We start from the raw sequence: 20,373 nt of genomic DNA on the forward strand, positions 1-20,373 counted from the left end.
ATTTAGCCAAGTTTGTGTTGTCCTGACTTATAGTTGTAATCGTTTCATGTTTTGTCACACCTGCATCACCCAACAACGATGTTGGAGGCTTGTTTAATTCAAGCAAAATTACAACAATAATTATACAACAGGTGTGGTAAATTTGTTGTCAAATTATTTCCTTGTTTTGTAACAAAATCGAATATATCACCGATCACCAGCTATTAAATTACATGTAAGTTTGTCTAACCCCGTGACACACAATCGGAGCGCGTGCCTGGGTGGGTAATACGATCCAATCTGGAACAGATATCGTGGGTTGCTTTCGAATCCAACGTTCCGGCGGCATAAAACAATGCGATACGGATGCCTATTGTTACTGGCAGATGCTCGACGGCGTGTTTGAGCCTCCCGTCATACGAAGTCGGTTGGGTTGAGGAAAGGAAGCTTTATGGTAAACAGGGGCAGAAACCTTCAAATCTCTCGTGGTTTAGAGTTTCAGGTGTTTTTAAAGTGAATTAACTAAACGAGTCAAAGAAGTGGAAGTTAGACTTAATAACAGCTATAGTTGAATACGAGTATACCTCAAAACGTAAAATAGGCTATAACAAAATGGCATGGCAGGCATAGTCTGGTAGACAGGGTTGTCCAGGCGACACGTTTGTCTGTCCTATCCTATCACAGTTTATGTCCAATTCCTTGGGAGTCGTCATTTTATATTAAGAGTAAGACCAAGAATCTTATATCATGTCTCATGACCAGTTTCTTTTCTGACGTTAGAATCAGGCTACGTTGTTTCTGTTGTAATATACAAAAACATTAAATTTTCTTACATTTGAAGTAAAAATACTAATATGAGTATAGGCTTTCATAACATGTGTTATCCTAACCTAACTGAGATGTACCGCTTGCCCACTAAAAAAACTGTACATGAGACAAATTTTATGTTCAGCGAAACATCTCATCTCATAGAAACAATCCTACAGTTTTATCGCCCGTTTCTGTGGGCAACTCTGCTGGTAAGGTATCAAGACCTCGACATTGCAGCCATTCCTATTTGAAGTTGAACACTAAAAATGTTCTTCGTTAAGCCTTATCGTCCAGGGCTCCGTAATTTCATGAAAGGGTGACGTTGTTTTAGTTTATCAGCAGTAAATTTTTCCAAAGATAAAAAACTGTGCAAGTATGTCCGATTTATTTCTTCCACCAATCCCGCCGTCACCTTTTCCCAAGAATCAATGCGACGTCATGTCTGATGACGTCAGTGGACACTTATCTCTGCAGAGGTACTCTATGAGTGACGTACCGGAAGCGGACGACCCGACCTTGGCTTGGGTCCGGTCTCTGCCATCACCATCAGGAGAGGTCTTTGACCACATGGAAACGCCTCCACCACCTCAGACCAGGTTTCTGGAAACTCCCTGCCCGGTCTGGGTTAACTGTGACGATAAGGTTGATGACAGTGGAGGAAAAAGAGATGAACCATCAACTCAGGTTCAACCTCAGGGCAATGTGAGCTCAACCATCCACGTTCACAAGGCTAAACCAAAGCGGGGATCTTTAAAATATTCTGGGGTGGCAGATCTTTGTAGTTCGGGTAAGTACATTTCACGTTTTTGTCGTCTTTGGTTCATTCACTCCAAACAACGCTTCACTTTGACACTAAACGATTAGCACTTCGCATTAGCAGTTTGTGAAATTCAGTTCCTGATATTCCGGATACGGCGGCCACGTTAAAAGATAATTTTAAGAAGTAGGTGATGGAAACTACTTCTGTGCGTCTCGTTTGTTTACCTAACTATTTAGTATAGCTCGTCGTAGCTAATCCATACATGCGCTAAGTACTTGCATAAACATCATTCAAACAGCCGATGTTGACAGGTGGTTTATATTTAGACTTACAATTGTTTACTTAGAAATTGGTCTCGCGATACAACGTTCTTTCGACCCTTGTTAAGTTTCAGTGTTTACCACGCGTTAGTTTAGACATAAACTGACGCAATGTCGAAACGTTATCATTTTTGCTAAGCAAAACCGCTCGTTTGAATGTATACGATTGATATCAGAATTAGTGTATAAACCGAGTTAGACTTTGTCAGAAAGTATAGTAGTATCTTTCGTAAGTGTTTCTAGATTTGATATTTTTCATCATCTCTGATAATCTCTGTTTAGATACAGAAACGAAAGAAAATACGATGGAAAAGAACCAAAGACAGGAGGTAAAAATGTACACGCATCGAAAGCTGGTATCAAGTAGATGTCATTTATACAGCCTATGTTACTATACAATATATCTATACTCGGCATGCACGGAATTTTTATGGATAGCGTTTTGTTACGTATAAGGTTACTTTACGATCCACGGCAAGTCACGTGGAATTGAGTGATGACCTATTAGACGTGTTGGCTCTCGCCACAAAAGACGCCGGCATTGGTGACGCCAAACTTTCTTCAACGTCACAGCATTCTACGTCAGAATTTACGGATGCCTACGTGTTGATGCCGTACGTGGATTCAAACCAAGACTGGGACGTCATAAACTCTTTGCAACTTGGTGACGTAAACCTACGCGGAATTCACAACGATTCGTCGTACGATACGTCTCAAAGTCACGAAGTAACCATCAACCATTGTCAAAATCAAAAAACAGAACAACCTGTGACAACAGCTTTGGAACAAGACAGCAACATAAACACAGCGACTACGATCGATAACGTAGAAAGTATTTACGACGTCATCGACACAAATGACGTAATTGCAGTTGAATCCGTTCCCCAAAAGCAAGCAGCAGAACACGTCGATGCCGAAGTCATTGTGATTGATGACAGGGATGATGGTGACGAGGGGGTAAAGGTTTCCCGCAAGCGAAAAATCTCCCCAGAAAATTCTCCTCCACCTAAACGTCATCTTGATAATGACGTCATACCTACGACACCCATTCGGGAAACTACCCCCGTAGTCTTGATGACGCCAAGATCGGAACCCGATGACGGAAGGTGAGCGCATGTTAAAAATGACGTAAATTGAACGCGGTGAGTGACGCCGATAACCAATGACGTAACATTTAACACAGTTGTAACTCCATTAAATGATGAGCTCTCAGTGCCGCAGTAAGAAATATCTGATGGAAAGTAGTAACATTTTGCTTAAAATTGGACAAAAATTGCAATTCACGGCAATTAAATCCATGTTAACAACGTATATATTAAAGCGATAGAAACTTAGTGTAAGCGTTTTAAATAGTTCTATATGATCGAAATATTTAAGCTCGATTGTATTTTTTATTACATATATATCCTAGTGGCCTAGTATACAGGCTTCACCAGCCAGGCTAACTTAATTGCAATGCGTCGTGGGGATCATCACATTCTAGAAGTTTTCCAGCTAGCTCAGCAATATTTGTGGTGTCTGAAAACAAATAGCTTCACCTCGTTGCTTACTTTTCAGAGCGGCATCGGTCGGAAGTAGCGTTTGCAGCAGTTTGACAAACGAAATGGCAAGCGCACGCGAGAATAGACTGCCTAATACACAACTCATGCGCGACATCGTGCGGAGATACTTAAGAAAAAGAGACTACATGAAGGTGGTGATATTGAACGCGAAGGTGGCGCAGAAGTCTTACGGAAGCGAAAAAAGGTTGGTAACGGCGTATTGCAAGGCAGTATACTAAGCGCACAAACGAAAACTTGGAAGTATTTTAAAATTCAAGATTTTCTTAAGCTAAGAACTCGACCAATGTCTCAGCTCTTTTCCCTACAACGTATTATTCTAGATTTTTCTGCCCGCCACCTTGCGTTCACCTCCTAGGAAGTGGATGGAAAACAAAGCAACGGCGAAAGGCAACCTCCTCCCCGCAATCTCCTCTTCCTTCGCCCTCTGTGACGTCAACACTAGGGGCGTCCGAAGTTTGCTTGTTTATGGGGGTGGGGGGCGGGGATAACGAACTGCAGCAAGTGCATCTAGACCCTCCCCATAAAGTAAGCAGTGTTTTGCGTCTGTTGCTTCGTATTAACCTACATTTGTCGCCCACAATATTTATACCATGTTGATGGTGGCTGAACCGTGTTAACTTCAGCGTATAATAAAGAAGCCAGAATATGTGGTAGCACTCTAAGGGTTAACTGTTAATTGATCAATTGCGGGAGAGAGTGGTAGTTTTATGCTTCATGTTCGTGGGTGGGTTTTTAATTTTTGGTTTACCGCGACTGTTACTCTTGTAACAAGTTATGCGCTGCTTCACAGATTTTTGCTTTTTTCCAATAGGCCTGCTAGCGGTGTAACCACCACGTTTTTTGCCAAGCTCTTCGTATTTGAGGACGATTTGTGCTTAAACGCTCATGAATTAAAGCGATTTTACAATGAATCTACGGTGATGTAATCAACATGGTGTTATTCCTAGAACTACGCCGCTGCCAAAACTCTGCACACGCCCGACTCGGACAAACGAAAGAATTTCGAAATTCACGTCAAGATGTTTTATGGCGATGGAACGGAAATTGGCCTATTTCCTTCGCAGAGAATCAAAGTGATTTCAAAACCAAGCAAGAAAAAGCAAAGCGTTAAAAACACGGATCGTGAGTAAAGTTAGAGTCACTTCTAAACAAAGCCACTTACTAGCCTCATCTGAAATCTAGGACCGATGCATTATTACTGGTCTATACACTTAGACTGAAGAAACGTGCAAACGTAACAGAAATATCTGTTATGCTCATAAAGCATTCATCTGAAGTTTTTCTTGAAAAATCTGGACTCTTTCTTCTGAACAGGCATTCATTGTTTTATTTTGTAGTCTGCATCGCTTCCGGCAGCACGGTGGCGCTGTTCAATCGTTTAAGATCACAAACAGTTTCAACGCGGTATCTCTACGTCACTAAGGATGGCTACAAGGCAAGCGCCACACAATGGGGAGCTTTTGCCATTCATCTACGTGAGTAAAACCCATCTGAGAACGACCTATATGATTCAGGCTTGGTTTTGAAAAGTTTAAAAAGTGACATTAATAAGCAACGTTTGTATTAACGCCTGATAAGTTTACTATGGCTTAGATGAGGCACAAAATTCCTTCATCATTTATAAAACTCGGCTGATAAGGTATCACTGACTGATCATTGATAAAACGGGTTTTCTCCTTACTTGCTCCATCTTATGTTGACAGTTGACGACAAGCAACCGGAGTCAGAAGCGTTTGAAGTTGAAGATGGTTACATACACTACGGAACAACCGTGAAGCTCGTTTGTTCCGTCACAGGATACGCGCTTCCGCAAACAGTACGAAATTTTCGAGTTGAAAATGTTTTTTTCCAAATCTCATTTCCTCAGCGGTTGAATGGCATTGATAAGCGAATCAATTTATTGGCCAGTTGACGTTTGTGGAAAACGTCGACAACGGGCTACCGGTAGCAAATAAAATGAACTTACAATTCTAATTTTGTTCCTTTATAGTATGAGATTTGCCTGTACGGTACACTACATAATCGGTCGACAACTTTTAGATAATACGCAAAGTTGAGAAGCAAATGGCGGCCATCAATAGTGACGAACCAGTGTCTCAACTTCACAAATGCGCGCTTTATCTAAAGGGAACGGACAGACAGTACCTCTGTCTATCACAAGAGAAAATAATCGTCTATAAGGTGATTGTTACAGTGCATTGTTGCGTAAAATACGTATTTCCGGCCGGGCCTAGTTTACACTTATAGCATCTACCAAAAGATCAACAACGCAGTAACTTAGTCAAAAAGATAATTGCATTAGGCAACACCAAGCCCCAAAGACCCAAACATGGATGTTTTAAATGACGGAGCCTGCTGGACAATCATATCAACGGAAAAATCAGAATACTGCTGGAGTGACAGCGCTTTTAACTTGGTCAATAACTTATCGGTAACCCCAGTACCGGTCGTCAAAAACCTGGAGGTTGGTATTACTCCTAACGACGATAATACAGCGCTTGCTTGCTCTGCTTCACCAGTAACTGTTGTTACGTCTCAATAGATAAATGGAGGTGGCGAACTGGCGATGGTCGAATTGACAGGAGAAAATTTTGCTCCAAACTTAACAGTCTGGTTCGATCAAGTTGCAGCGGAAACTTGGTTTAGGTTAGTGTGACTTTTGTTAAATAGTTTAAGCATGTAGCTTACGTTTCAAAAAGCTTCTACTTAAATTGCATAATTGGGTAAAGGCGTTTATAGCGTAGATATACTACATAAACATCCAGTGAACGGTCAAAAAGTGACAATTTCCGCCATTGCAGATGCAATGAGTGCCTGGTGTGTGAAGTCCCGGACATATCGAAAGTACAGCCAGGGTGGAAGTATGTGAAAAAGACGATAAGAGTACCCCTGCTGTTAGTGCGCGAGGACGGTGTTATCTACCCGTGCGGGGTAAACTTCTACTACACTCCGGAACCCGGTCCCCGTACCCCGAAATATCCGACGGTGAAGGAAGTTTTAAAGCAGGGCCAGTTTAGACAATGGCACATCTGTTAGTCGAAGAACAGACTCTTTTGGAAGAAAATTGCCGATGAAAAATTTTACGACAAATTTAGTGTTTTATTTTAGCTAAAAGCAAAATGTGCAATTTGTAAAAGGTTGTCGCTATTTGAAGTGAAACTCTTATCGCCTGAAGCAATTTGTTCAGTAAAATGTTAATCGAAGTATAAAATTAACCTAAATCTAACCCAAATTTATTCCCGTAAAAAAGTTTCTCTAAGCTTTTGCCTACTCTTTCTTCCTATAAAAATAAGGTTATTCCTAATAACAAGCTTCAGGACTTAATTTAGCTAAAATAGTCACTTCATACAATTATGAAGTTATTTATTTATTTATTGCTACATTAAAATTGTTCATAAATATTATAATTTATTCATAAATATCGTTTTTCTGTCTGCTTTTGGTGATGCAAGTGTGGCTAACTGCCAACATTACTCTGTACTACAATACATGACCGGAGCTTTAGCTTCTTATAACTTAAGTTATCGTACGTTATTAGCAAATATATTGTTTTGTTTTTCTATATGTTATATGAAAGACTTGAAGGGCGACAAACTTTAAAAACTTGAATTATTTATAAATATATAACAAAAACATTTTTATTTACGTTGAAACTGAGTGCGGTAAGACTTACGGTAAGTTTACACGACTTTACCGCAACCACTGACATGGTAATTGAGTCTTAATGCTTAAATGGTAGGTTATATGACCAGTCATTAGCAAAAAATAGAGTCATAACTACAATTAAGGAGATTACAGAAAGTCTACATTAAAAATTTGTCGTAAATTCCGTCAGGCAAGCTACGCCCTTTTACTACGGTTTAGTCACAAGAGTATATCCGCCGCGTTGCTGATAAACCTAGGTAGGCACAATGAGTCGTAATTAAAAATCACACAACTGTGCAAATATTCGCTTCATTTGTAATTAAAAGAAATTGCTTTGGCTAACGTCAGTGGCGTCGATTCTAACCGGGTTAGTTGTCTGACAATGTTAACAACCTTTCTTTGTGAGAAAACAGGCGGCATTCCTGAAATATGACGTAACATTAGCAGCGCTTTCACCTTTTGCGGTTTGTTCAAGTAATGTTTGGAGAATTTTGACTCCGTAAAAATGTGATTAGTTATCTTCAGATCGACGCTCGTCGGGAAGTGTTGGGCACAGCACAGATGCAAATTTACAGGCCATTAGAAACATCAACATGAGTCGCAGTTCGCAAAGTTTGCTTTTACTGCTAATTTCGTTACTTTGCCTCGTAGTTAACAGCTTTCAAACGCCGAACACACGTCGGGCAGGTCGCAATTCAACAAATGAAGTTAAAGGACTATTGGAAGAGAGCGATTTGGGTGATTCCGAAAGTCCGAGCCAGGAACATCTTACTTTGCCGGGGCTTAGCGAGCCGTCTCCCGGCGAAAATAGCAACCCCGTTCCGAGGATTCAACCCACAAGGAGAAAACATGCCAAAACCTTTCCCACGGTCCTAGCGGCTCACATACAGGTAAAGGAAACTTATTTGTCATTCTTTGGGCCTAGATCTTAGTGTAAAAATTAGTTTTTGACGTGTTTTTTTGATGCGGCGATGTAATTTGTGTTGACCAGGAGTACATGTCAGGCATCAATTGCAAAGCGGCAAAGCGCTTTTTCACGACGCCAAGAAGATGCGAGATGATTCAGACGACCCCGTTTGAGCAGATGAGATTTTATCACACCCCACTGAGAGGAAATAGGGTGGTCTCGGTGGTAAGTAAACGTCCGCTTTACATGCCTAAGTAATAAGATTAAGTTGAAAGATTGCTATCTGCCTCATCTACGGTGCGTTTCTTCGCACATTATGACCTTTGTTTTACCGCTGTAACATTGAACCATGCCCACTAATTTGATGGTCAAAACATCTTTAATACGTAACAGTGTCTTCCTTTGTTACAAAACAGGCGATGCCGGAAGGAAAATTAAAAAATCATAGATCGCACCACGCGGTGGCAGTAGTGGACCCGTTTCCGAGGGCGAACTTTGGGCACTTGGTCATGGTATTTTACATCGACTGGGCAAGCAAAGCTATTTGTAGTAGAAAGCATGGATTCCAAATAGGTTGGCAAGAGAATTACGTCTCGTAATAATAACAAAACTATTCAAGCTAACATAGAAGTTCATAAGGTTTTATTTATGAAGTTAATCCTTGCGTGGTGTTTATTTTATACTGTTCGTTACTGAGTCTAATGGTGTCACTAACAATCATTTTACCAACGTAACTGCTCCTGTAGTTGGTTCCGTATTTATATGTGCACATACATCACCAAATGGTGTGGTGCCAAACTGGACTTGTAAAAAGCGTTAGATTATTGTCTCTTTATCAGAGCGAGGATTGTGTCTGACTCACGCCAGACGAAACACGTGTAGGAGTCACTACAGGTCCCGTTTGAACTCTGACCAACTGGCAAAGAAATGCGAAGTCAATTTTATTCCACTCGTTTACGACGAAATTAAGGCCCATTCTGGTGACCATGCATTTTTATTTGAGATTAAGAATTTCGTTTGTCATTGAAATTAGAATTACACTGACCACATCACGTAATAATTACGTGTACTTTACTAGGTCGTGGTCAACTGTTGTCGTGTGTTCCTTTTGTGGCCGGATTCGGGGAATGCCCTAAACAACCAGTGATTTCACCAGATATGAGTGGTAACTGTGAATTGGCTAAGAACACAAAACGATGTCTAAATAAGGTACTTTCAATGGTATTTTCCACTAACATTCAGCTCATCAGAACGCTTCTTTTCTCCTTCAAAGTTTTGTGCTATTGTGCGTGTACGTTTAGTTGTGCCTAAATTAGTAGTAACCTATGTTTTGTAGAATAAAATACAAACGCGTGGAGCGATTCGTTCGAAGTAATGTAATTGCATTTCAAGAATATATTCTGCGTTATTATGATTAAAGTTAACAAATAAATCGTTGCTTATTGATCGGGCTTAAACCGAAGTCTGCTTTAACAGAGATCTTCAAACGAGAGACGGCATCGCTCTATGTGTCGGTCGTTCGCGACATGCGATTACGCGGTTGCCGTCTTTGGAAGTTGGAGCAGCGTTAAAAACCGGTCGTTTTACAAAGAAAATATGAGGAGTTTTTATGAGATGCTTCGAAGAAACGGCTTCGGGAGAAATGAAATTCAAATATTTTCCGATGAAATTGATTTCGATTTGTTCAGTAAGACTGATAAGTGCATATACTTAGATATTCTATGCCCAAACATGATAATACTTTTCAGTATTGACACTTACTAATAACTACTAGCTGTAAGTATGCTTAACTGTTACTATACACACTAGTTTAGCTGTCTCTAATTACAATTGTTCGTTTTAGGATCGCCTTTACCTTTCACCTCTCCTGCTAGCAATAAAGCTGCCGTTCGTAATCACATAAGCACACTGTGCCACAGCGCCCTCTGCGTTGACTCGCTGGTGATCTTTCTAAACGGACCTGCCACGTCAAATGGCGCTCTACTCTTAAAGGATATCAACAAAAATGGCGTGGTGAGTAACCCAGTTCGTACAGCGATAAACAGCAATGGCATTTTCTTTTCCTACCTCAGTGACTTCCAGGACATGCACATACTATGGGCCAGCAGTGTTTAAACTTTCCTATAGTAGCTTATAACTTTAGCCCTTCCAATCCTAGCACGCTTTTGAACAGACTAGCTTCCATTTAAGCGAGAGCTCTTGTATTTGGCAGGTGCGCATTTTAAGTACCCAAGGTTAAGAAACACTCCTGCAAGCTACAAATTAATTGTCAAAACTAAAGGTGCTACTAGATCTTAGTGCATATTCTTATGAAGAATTGTCATTCACAGGCGGATACAAACGAGCTCTACGGGGTCAATGAAATTCTCGCTGATGTCGCCCAGTGTGACGCAAATCATTTGTTTATCTTCGTCGACCAGAGTTATTCAGGTGCGATGACGTTAGCGTTACGTCAGCGAATCCATGACGACGAATTCGCGGCGGAGAGACGTTCCACATGGAACAGGGTCGTGCTTTTAACGAGTGGGGATGCATGGGAGTGGTCTTGGTACCGAGATGCCACAGAACACTGGAGCAATCTTACCCCATCTAAGAGGATGGCCTGGGCTTACTGGGGTCTAGAGGTGATATCCCAATCGGAGCTAACAAACCTTTAAAATATTTTTTATTCCTTACTCAGAATATACTTAAACTGTAACTTAGTACAAATTTTTAGTACTTTATTGGTACTCCATTTACGATATCAATGTTTTTTTAAATATCATAACTTTCTTCAAACTGATTTCAGAATGGCGGACGAAATCAGCCCACCCTAACTCAACAGGGACACCATGCGGAAGATTACACAATATACGGAGCGCCAGTGATCCAGGGATTGCCGGAGTTCTCGGACGACAGAGCTCAGTTAAAGAGATCGCACATGGGATGCCAAAAGATTTCCCTGGGATCCTTTCTAACGAGCATGAGCAATAAACGCAAATAAAAATCACACTTGGCATACAACCCGTTAGAAAATAAAATGTAAATTCAAGTCATGCTTCCTTGCGGCAGAACTGTTCTGTTGCGAGCCGGTAAAACTTGGTGGTTGCGAGCCGTGCAACAACAACATTTTGAAGCATTTTTTCCATACGCGCTTCGCAAAATGCAACTAAATAAAACATCTAAGTGCACAAAATTGCGTGAATTTACTTTTTTAAATCGTTCATAATAACGATCTGATTATAGTGGCTGTCATAAAGCAAAGTTTTTCTTAGTAGTAGCCTGTGAATATACGTAGGGTATAGTTCGAATCATTTTCGCTGTGAGTGATGTTTTATACACATTATTCAATACAATACAGTACTTAGTTTCACTTTTATTAAAGCATATACTTCGCCAGAATATGAAATGAACACGTTTTTGGCAAAAAAATTGTCTAACGTCGAACAGTATCACTCTAGTTGAATGCTGCCTTGGAGAGTAACTGTCAAAATTAACCGCCTTTAATTTAATTACCCAGGATTGTAGTCGGGCATGTAGTAATCGTATTCGACAAAAGCGAACCGTACATTGGCCCTCACAATAAAAAATATACCAGTATAAGCAATCGCCGTCACTCCAATCATAATCGCTGTGTGTGCCAATTTCCTTCCAATGAGCGAGCTATTGAACGCCTTCTCTCGCTCATTTTTTGTTAGTTCTTTCCGCACCTAATGCAAAAGCAGCAAAAGAAAATTTAAAAATTTGCGTGAGCAATTGCAAAGCGTTTAAGCCCGCAGTATACGCTCCGGTCTAGAGGCCAAAGCGTAAGGACCATTTACCCATACTGGGACATTGTGCAAGACAACGCGAAAATATTTTTGGCAATAATTGCTTGATTTACTCTATTAGAAACTAGTTGTCCATTTAACCCAAAACACACCACTTTTATCGTTCGAGAACACAAAAATACCTATTTGTCGTAAGCAGCTTCCAAGCTTTTAATTACGACATATAAATGGCCGATGTCAAATTGCAAATATAGCAGCAATATATACTTTGGTTGTGTTGTGTTGTTTACCTTGTAGGTGTAACAAAGTGAAGCGATCCCAAGCGGAAAAAAACAGAAAAACGTGGCAAACAAGGCAGCGTAGATATTATCTTTAATATAGTAGTCAGGACCGTTGGCTTTTTGGTAGGCAGCATCCTATAAAGCACAATAAAATGAAAAAAATTTATGCTTAGGAATAAATAAAATATCTTTGAATTGAATTAAAATTGTTCAATATCATTTACAATTATTAAATAAAGATAAATTTCTTTCTCACAAGCATCTGATGATTAGTGTTATGCTAACGTTGCAAAATAGAAAAGTACAAAGCTTATTTTATACTCATACGTTAGCCAAAAATTAAATCCAGCCTGGGCGCTTTGTATGGTGAAACTTAATGTATGTATAGAAAGAATGATCAAGTCAACACATGAGTAGGTAGACTTTACTCAAACAACTATTACCATTGCCAAGACGGAATTCCTAACAGCTCTCCTGTGATTGGACGCTTTCGACCTTTTAAAGGTCGTTGACCTCTGAACTCCTCTGCATGTGTTCGGTTTTCGTTTGACAGGGCGTCTGCGATGTCTAGAAGACACGTTTGCTTTCCATCTTGTCGAAGGGAACCTTCCCCTATCCAATGGAAATTCTTGAATGGTGGATGAGCTGTTGTTGAAGGGCTGTAGGCGCGCCATGTGATTACATGTGGAACTGTGAGGCGCATCTTGCAACGAACTGGTAAAGTTCGAGTGTTGGACAAAGTTTTCTGGATGTGACGTCATCACATACGACTTAGGTTTTAGAATGCGGCCATTGCATTGTGTTGTTAAGTCATGACAAGACATTTTTCGGGAATTCCGATAATTATTGAACTCGAAATCGTTAGAGTTCGTATTTTGCGACATTTCTGACATAAACTCAGTTTGGCCATAATCGTTGTTTTGAATTGAAAATGAAGTTTCTTTGATTAGTTGTGGTTTATGAAAGTTGCACGAACAGTATTCGACTGTTCCCGGCTCAGAACTGTAAGTCTTCGTTTGTTGCTGAACCACTTGACTCCGTTTTGCTTCGTCTTTGACAAACTTTTGGTGGCGTTGTTGGGACTGGGGGAAAGTTGCAGCGGTTCGGTCGCGATTTCTCATCGCAAAATTGAAGTCAGGCAATGGTGTTCTCAAATTCAAAGCGAATTTATTTCTTGCAGTTTTGCCGTTCTGTTTCAAATTCGCTTGGCTCCACTTTCCCTCCATTTCTGTTTTAAGTTCGCCAACGTCTTTGTACAAGCCCGAACACTGCAAAAACATTCAGTAGAATCTTTAATGCAGAGCTCGAAATTAGTGTTGTTATAATCAAAAATGTGTGAAAAAATCGACAAGCAAATCCTCACCCTGTTATAGCTCGGGGGATCTTGACCAAGCCCTATTTCTGGTTTATTTTCCAGCCGACCTACAGCATTTCTCGAAAGTGGATGTAACATGCTGCAGTAGTCATCCATTATTTTCATGCCACGAGCGACTAAGCTAATCTGCTCAAATCCGTAGAACACATCCAATACTTTAGACGACGACAATTAAATCAATGACGGTACCGTCATTGGCATCTGTAAAAACTAATATTATGCATACTTTGGCTAAATAGTAAAAAAAGTCCAGAAAAAATACTAACAAAAGTTTCTGGAATGCAAAATACTAAATTATTTCAGGATCGAGTGGAAGCAATTATTATTAAACAATCCGCCGTTAAGTTTGTTACTTAACAAAATTTACAGTATGATAGCTTCACATTACATTTCAATTGCATCACATGATTTAGCTTTATGGAGCTAACGATTAATCAACTGAAACAATCTTGATATTATTGACTTATCATCTATAACATCATCTCTGCATAACATCATCTCTGATTTGAATCAGATAGTACAACATTGCTTAAAAACAAACCAAATGTGCTATTCATATCCAGCATAATGTAAATAACATTTCTATGATATTCACTACCCAAATGGGAACCATAAACAAATCGTGGCAACTAGGCTGGTAAATTGCAAAAATTCAAAGGCAGCCTTTGACAAATATAATCGATCAAGATAGTCATCTCATCAAATCACTATCGAAAACTCTATCTAGCGGTCATCTTATGAACCCTGACGAATTGAACATGTCAGTCTTATCTGATCTGATCAAGCCTGTCAAATGCTCCCTGAGAACTTCTCCTTGAGCTTAGACTGTACTGGAGTTTTACAGATAAATCCTGCTCGGCGTTGAATACAAAGGGAAAGAGTGATCGATTTTGAGTAATTTTAATGTTTTGTAACTAAAAAACACCCTCTATCATCATCATATGTACGTCGAACTAGGAGCAAGTGTTACAGAAAATACATCAATTCCAGCGGAAATATCTTCATGGAAATGCGGCATATTACAAAAAAATCAATTTTTGAAAAAATGTAGCAATCAGCTTTGTGTAAAATCGAAATAGCTAAACCAAACGGAATTGGACAATTTTTATAAAATCTTTATTCAATGCTTAACATATTTACGTTTTTATTTTCATAACTTTGACACCAAGCTATACAAACAAATATAAAGCCAAGGACCAACGAGAATTTACTTGTAATAATTTGCAAACAAATGTTATTTATTTCTGGAAAACGGCCGTACTTAGTACTCTGTAACATTAAAAAACGGCAATCGCATAAAAAAATTCATGTGATAAGATTATAATAACTTGGGGAGTATGGAAATAAATGTTTTATGTAGGTCACGTATAAATAAATAATTATTTTTTCAAACAGAAAACTTATTGGCAAATATATATATTATAACTTATATATAATACTTATATATATACTTACTTATAGGTGAGTTAATTATTTAGCTATAATATCAACCAAAAAGTACTGGTAACCTCTAATGCAGTGAATGCTTTTCACACAGTTCTTGCCACTGAAAACATAATTTCGTGGCACTTTGCATACTGAATTGGCTAAGTTTTCTTTTCACTTTGAGAGAAAAGTTTGAATCTTGAACAAAAAAGCGTCATTCAATAGGACAGGTCGCATTGAGCGCAGCATTAAATTTGTATTAGTATTGATCGCATCGATCTCTTGCCGGTTTGCGATCAAGCCACTGTTTAGGAAACCGTAAAAAAATCCCTTCACAGTATTCATATCTCTTGCAAAAAGCGCAAGAACATGTCAATAAATAAAATTTTGAAATAACCCAACTCTAAGTTGAAACAAAAGTGAAAATGTTGTGATTGAAAACTAACTTTATAATTCAACGGTGGTATCTTAACAATGCAGTTAGGTCTATAAACTCTTACTGAAAAATTCTTTTAGTTATCAACGACCGCAAAGTTTTCTTGCATCCTTGCAGGCAACCTACCTTCCTGGAGTTGAGATCAGATAACAAAAAATACATAACACACCCAGAAAATATACCTCATGTTGACAAGTTTTTTGCGGAGCCTAATTGTACTGTATTCCTTTCCTGCGTTACCGTGCAAGATAAATAAGCCGATAAACACTAAACTACTGGAACGTAATTAGCCTCAGTAATGGTAATAACCAACTCTAAAAACATATAGGCCTACGAAATTTAAATAGCCTAACCTTACCCACACTGACGGGTTTCGGTTACCGACCAGAACGCCGTTAATCTTGAAAAACGTGGGTCAAAGATGAAGTGACTGTTGTGACGTCAGTAAGACTGGCAAAGAAAACATTCCAGGTGATTAATATTTTATAAGTCTGGCATGATTCAATCTCGGCTTGATCTTGTTGACTCAGACATATCATCCACAGTCAAAAGGCCAACAAAATCAGTTGAATTTGGTAGGTTTCTTGTTCCACGGTTACATAATCGAGATGTTAATTGCAGACGAAAGTAGTTGTCAATCGTCCAAACTACTGCATATCCCATGACAATAATGTGTTATAAGATAAAATTATATACACACCTCTACGAAAAGTTACCTAGGTGAAGGCAATTTTATGCATGCGTTAATAAGTCTTAGGCTTGGCCAATGGGGTCAAAACAACATGTATGCAAGGGCATACCTGAGGGTTAAAATCCCTGTTCGGACCAGGGTGCGTTCCATCTGCACACCATTATTAAAATCCATTTATTTGCGGTACTATGATTTTTCATGCTGAAACGTCAAAGTTTCTTACCGTTTCTTTAAAAGCGGGGATCTATTGTCTTATGCTGGTTTTATAAAAGGCGATTATGTAATTTAAACATGCTTCAAAAACATTCTATTAATTATCATTGCATAAATGTGGTTACACGCTTACAAAAATCATAACGCCGAATTCGTAATTCGAAATTCGTCGAAACGATGTACACTTAATTTTTTCTTCGGTGCTTGCTTTGTTTGCTGCCATCGTCCGACGCCATGTAATTAAAACTCTTAGTAAGAGTGGCAAACACTGGCAATGTTCAAAATTTTGCAGATTTGAATAACGTTTACAAATGTGTTCCTTAACTGTTAAAGTTTACTATGCACATCGAGCACACCTTGGTCTTTGTCACGATTGGCAAGCCTGGTCGGAAAAGGAGCTACGTGTCGGTGTCTAGGCCACGTGTCGGCGTCTAGGCCACTAGTGCATGGCAACGTTACTCAAACTTCAAATTTATTAACACAATGACAATTTGGCGTACACGTTGCTACAATTGCATTTGTGTATGGTATGTAATGTATTGCGTGTTTTTATTTATTGCGTATTTAGGAAGCGTAAATCTGAACAGTAAACGCTATATTTTGCTAACCAGAATGCATTTCTAACAATGTGTACACGCAGAATTGTCAACGTGCTAATAATTTTGAGTTTTGACCCCTTTCACTAACGACGCCAAGCGCTTATGCCCTACATACCAACACGAACAAAAAGTTGTACACATGTATACGAAATTTTACAAACGTGTTACTCGGACTCTTTCAGCCAGGGGCCAGACCTAAAAGTAATTAAGACGCAACCCATGTAAAACTGCACCTAGGCAAGGCCCTATAGGCTACGTATGTAATCTTCCCTACATGTATGCAGTTTTACCTACGCGTTTAAAATCGCGCGTTTTGACCCTTACCGCCAACCACTGACACGAACCAATTCCGAATATATTGGTATTTGCATAAAACGGTAAAAACATTTCATTAACATGCTTGAAAATTTTGCTTATGTCATACCCCAGTCGCTAAACAATTTGCTTTGTTTTAAATAAATAAATAGGGTGTATGTAGAACCTATATCCGTTTGGTGAATGACTTTCATTGTAATAAATGTTTTCCCTATACTTAAACTACGTCACCAAACTACATTATTGTTTTTCACCAAAGTCGATAAAAATACAGGTAACATTCGTGCTCACCGAAACGGATCTTCCACTCAGGCGATATTTGACGAATCTATGCGGGTGTCGGTTCGTGTTAGCCGATCCCGATTGTGACAACAAAGCCCAACGCAATTCACAGAAAAAAATGAAAGGTTTTAAAAGACCAAAGCAAACATCCATCCACAGAAGCATAATAAAGTAAACTGTTGAAGCGGAAATAATGACCAAGCGATGACTTGTTCGACACAATTGAAAGATACTGTTTAGGTTACGTGGTTTAACTGTACCAGCCTAATTTGAGCCTCTGTAGAAGATAATATAGGCCTATACTTAAAGGATACAAAGCTTAGAAAGGCAAATATGTGCTACTAACGAGGTTTTAGTGAGGCATCATGGACCATATCGACGTAACTCTGCACAAAATAGTCAGTAACTTGATAGCCGAGATCTTTCTTTTGTAAGCCTGTGCTGTCTTGAAAGGTTCAGAAGGATTGTTGTAGATACCGTGTTAGTTACTTAGTCGTTTTCAGTTTTATTGGTTTCGGCAGGATCAAGAACTTGTTTTACTAGCCTACACAATCAGCCAAGATTATAACGTTTGTAGATTATCTACAAACATAGTTAGGCATAGTGTCACCACTTATATTTGATGCAAGCCTGCCGTTAATCGAAACTGCGCTGATTGGCTGCACAGTCAGAAAACTATGGAACGACAAACAATCGTCTTGCTTTTGACATTTATGACGTCATTATATACGTTCAAAACAACTGCAGAGTTGAATTTACCAAGTGGTATGAAACAAGGTGAGACAAATTTATGCGCTTTTGGAAACAAAATTTGCGTTCAAAGCTGGTTTGTTTAACATGCCTAGTGCTCAACTTGTTTTTTCAACATCAAATTGCCTTGTCACAGCATCTTCAGAAACAAAAATTGAGTCACTAAATTCCGGCCATACTGTGTTGGTTGCATTTAAATTATGACAATTTTGCTATGTGTGACGTGTTCCTTACAATGTAGCAATACATTTACCTCTTAGACCACACATAGAATTTTTCAGTTAGTAATATGAGCCCCATTCTCTTTTGCAGAAGCGTATTGTAGAGGCTGCAAGGCAACTGTAGAAGGTAAGTAAAGCGAGCAATATCGTTTACAATAGCCTACTTGGCAGCTTGCAAAAATGCTAACGCGCTACCTTATTAAAATTGTAGCATTGGCGCAAGCGGGAAATTACGTTCAACGATCAGCAAAGAAAATATGCACCGAAAAATATTTACCTGATCGGGGAAATTCCCACATGGATAAAGCTGACAGGAAAAGTTGCAAACATCTTTTTGGTGAGTTATTTTTTGGAACATTTTACAAGTTTAGAAATATATGTTGGATAAGTTCAGCATCTGCTGTATGGACCAAATAACTGTGTTTGATTATGAAATTTTCGTGAATAAGCAAAGAAATATTTTAGACAATCTCTATGACCAAAAATCTACGAATGTAGCCTAAACTTACTAATGCAAATATCCTTTCTCCTTTGTCTGGTTCGCTATTCTGTCCAACCCATGGACCGTAGATAACTAAGAGTTGGTGTAAATTATTTTTAAACATTTTTTTATTCAGGACTCTATGACCAGGATATTAGCAATAAATTTGACAGTCTTTCAAAAACTGACTTCTCCGTTTGGCTTTGTCACGAGAAGTCTTATGCTTGCATGGGTGTGTTCTCTGGCAAAGACAAAAAGAAAACGGTGAGTATAAACACTCTGACGTAAGTATTGCGTCATAAAGTATGACGTACGGCTCAGTCATGATTTTTTCCCAGTCTACTTCGGAATTTGACGACGAAGCGATTCGAAAACTCATCGAAGAAAACAAACATCGTATCAAGACCCCGCACCCTGACTTATACAAAGATGAATTGTAACGTCGAAGCACACAACGTTCTTTAGTTTTGAATTAAAACTTTTTTAGCTTTGTAAAACGTTGAAACGTTGTATTTCCGCCGTTATTTTTGGAACCCGATAAGCTGTAGCTTACTAGCAAAGTTGTGATAAAACTGTGCGGAACGCCTTGTCACATCATTTGTATTATGGGTGAATAGTAATGCACAATAAATCTGTTTCCCTGAATTACTAATTAGTGTATAAAACAGGGTATGAAATACATGCTGCCTTGCTGACGTTAAGTTTAAGCGTCTGAAAACTAGTTTCAAACGTTTGCAAAACATTTAACATAACGTTCTCTTGCTTAACAAGAAATAGCCAGTAATTAAAATATTTATGTAGGCTACATGTACAAAAACGTAAGTTTCAAAAACATCTTGACGTAAGAAAAAATACAGCAAAAACACCTTCGCTACTGCGCAGGCAGGTTAATTACTAACTCAAGATTGAATAGCCACAGACTTATTGTTAATCTACACCCACGTCCTTGTTCGTGGCAATCTGCACACATGCCGATACGCTGCCATGGATACGGCCAAGTATGCCATCATAAAAATTATTATGCAAGCAAATACTTCGTTTAGCATAGAATGCGGTGCGCTTAATGTTTCATATGTAGTGTCATTGACGTTGCTGTGACGTGTTTCGTTGATGACGTCATGCGATATGGTCATAACTCCAAGAAATAATGGATAGTGATTCCAAGCGTCTGTAGAAAGGCTGAACATGAGAAGAAAATATGATCTTCGAAGAACCGGATTGCCTCGCTTTCTCTTCTGGATTTTCTACTACGTGACGACTAACGACGTGATCCAATTTACGACAAGGAAAAGGTTTATTTTGACGAAATCATAAACTAGCGTTTAAGCCTAGAAATATTTGAGGCATAGATTATGTCACTAAACATTCTTCAAACAAAACGCCCCATTATAACCTGCGGATAATCTGAAGATTGTCATTAAAGTACGTAAGTTACTAAGACAGAGGTAACGATAGAGTTAAAGCAGTGCGTTTAAGTAGCGGAACTATTCTGCCTCGTTAAGTCATTCATTTACTAGAAAACTAAGATTAACTTATTTACCAAGAGTTTCATCCATGGCTTAATGAGGTTTA

General features: G+C 39.0%; 4 protein-coding genes across 6 annotated transcripts; 3 read left to right on the plus strand and 1 right to left on the minus strand.

Annotated features, from left to right (window-relative positions):
* Nucleotides 1-424: 424 nt before the first annotated feature.
* LOC143465999 (suppressor of hairless homolog) lies at nt 425-6,993 on the plus strand. The gene is made up of 12 exons (XM_076964571.1): nt 425-1,576; nt 2,152-2,198; nt 2,326-2,975; nt 3,427-3,615; nt 3,752-3,956; nt 4,379-4,553; nt 4,769-4,906; nt 5,135-5,247; nt 5,472-5,612; nt 5,734-5,895; nt 5,974-6,077; nt 6,233-6,993. The coding sequence occupies exons 1-12, from the start codon at nt 1,165-1,167 to the stop codon at nt 6,465-6,467; spliced, it is 2,571 nt and encodes an 856-aa protein (XP_076820686.1). The 5' UTR covers nt 425-1,164; the 3' UTR covers nt 6,468-6,993.
* A 251-nt stretch (nt 6,994-7,244) lies between these two features.
* Nucleotides 7,245-11,150, plus strand: LOC143465133 (uncharacterized). The gene is made up of 9 exons (XM_076963302.1): nt 7,245-7,966; nt 8,068-8,208; nt 8,400-8,556; nt 8,823-8,963; nt 9,062-9,192; nt 9,460-9,670; nt 9,827-9,996; nt 10,314-10,607; nt 10,772-11,150. Exons 1-9 carry the CDS (start codon nt 7,670-7,672, stop codon nt 10,964-10,966), a joined length of 1,737 nt encoding a protein of 578 aa, XP_076819417.1. The 5' UTR covers nt 7,245-7,669; the 3' UTR covers nt 10,967-11,150.
* Nucleotides 11,151-11,331: 181 nt separating this feature from the next.
* Nucleotides 11,332-16,047, minus strand: LOC143465400 (uncharacterized). 3 transcript variants are annotated; one of them, XM_076963650.1, is made up of 5 exons: nt 13,377-13,868; nt 12,457-13,281; nt 12,023-12,148; nt 11,558-11,672; nt 11,332-11,446 (listed from the first exon to the last, which is right to left on the minus strand). In XM_076963650.1, exons 1-5 carry the CDS (start codon nt 13,491-13,493, stop codon nt 11,415-11,417), a joined length of 1,215 nt encoding a protein of 404 aa, XP_076819765.1. In that variant the 5' UTR covers nt 13,494-13,868; the 3' UTR covers nt 11,332-11,414. The 3 variants fall into 3 exon arrangements, with proteins under 3 accessions (XP_076819765.1, XP_076819764.1, XP_076819763.1); XM_076963649.1 differs by adding an exon at nt 15,608-16,047 and having other exon boundaries at nt 11,338-11,672; nt 13,377-13,589; XM_076963648.1 differs by having other exon boundaries at nt 11,338-11,672.
* Nucleotides 16,048-17,560: 1,513 nt separating this feature from the next.
* Nucleotides 17,561-19,446, plus strand: LOC143466130 (uncharacterized). Its single transcript, XM_076964749.1, has 5 exons — nt 17,561-18,126; nt 18,412-18,447; nt 18,532-18,657; nt 18,938-19,065; nt 19,140-19,446. The coding sequence occupies exons 1-5, from the start codon at nt 18,027-18,029 to the stop codon at nt 19,239-19,241; spliced, it is 492 nt and encodes a 163-aa protein (XP_076820864.1). The 5' UTR covers nt 17,561-18,026; the 3' UTR covers nt 19,242-19,446.
* The last annotated feature ends 927 nt before the right edge of the window (nt 19,447-20,373 follow it).

This window comes from Clavelina lepadiformis, chromosome 7 (genome assembly GCF_947623445.1).
Source record: "Clavelina lepadiformis chromosome 7, kaClaLepa1.1, whole genome shotgun sequence".
Lineage (NCBI taxonomy): Eukaryota > Metazoa > Chordata > Ascidiacea > Aplousobranchia > Clavelinidae > Clavelina > Clavelina lepadiformis.

Bases quoted from the DNA above. Each gene is read 5' to 3' on its own strand.
- LOC143465999 (XM_076964571.1), top strand. From the start codon at position 1,165: ATGTCCGATTTATTTCTTCCACCAATCCCGCCGTCACCTTTTCCCAAG. The intron at 3,957-4,378 runs GTAAGCAGTGTT...TGTTATTCCTAG, and splicing joins ATCTAGACCCTCCCCATAAA to AACTACGCCGCTGCCAAAAC. The intron at 5,248-5,471 runs GTACGAAATTTT...GACAACTTTTAG, and splicing joins GATACGCGCTTCCGCAAACA to ATAATACGCAAAGTTGAGAA.
- LOC143465133 (XM_076963302.1), top strand. From the start codon at position 7,670: ATGAGTCGCAGTTCGCAAAGTTTGCTTTTACTGCTAATTTCGTTACTT. The intron at 9,193-9,459 runs GTACTTTCAATG...CTGCTTTAACAG, and splicing joins CAAAACGATGTCTAAATAAG to AGATCTTCAAACGAGAGACG. The intron at 9,997-10,313 runs GTGAGTAACCCA...TGTCATTCACAG, and splicing joins ATATCAACAAAAATGGCGTG to GCGGATACAAACGAGCTCTA.
- LOC143465400 (XM_076963649.1), bottom strand. From the start codon at position 13,493: ATGAAAATAATGGATGACTACTGCAGCATGTTACATCCACTTTCGAGA. The intron at 13,282-13,376 runs GTGAGGATTTGC...ATGTTTTTGCAG, and splicing joins ATCCCCCGAGCTATAACAGG to TGTTCGGGCTTGTACAAAGA. The intron at 11,673-12,022 runs GTAAACAACACA...CTTTTGCATTAG, and splicing joins CACTTTGTTACACCTACAAG to GTGCGGAAAGAACTAACAAA.
- LOC143466130 (XM_076964749.1), top strand. From the start codon at position 18,027: ATGGAACGACAAACAATCGTCTTGCTTTTGACATTTATGACGTCATTA. The intron at 18,127-18,411 runs GTGAGACAAATT...TCTCTTTTGCAG, and splicing joins ACCAAGTGGTATGAAACAAG to AAGCGTATTGTAGAGGCTGC. The intron at 18,448-18,531 runs GTAAGTAAAGCG...TTAAAATTGTAG, and splicing joins CTGCAAGGCAACTGTAGAAG to CATTGGCGCAAGCGGGAAAT.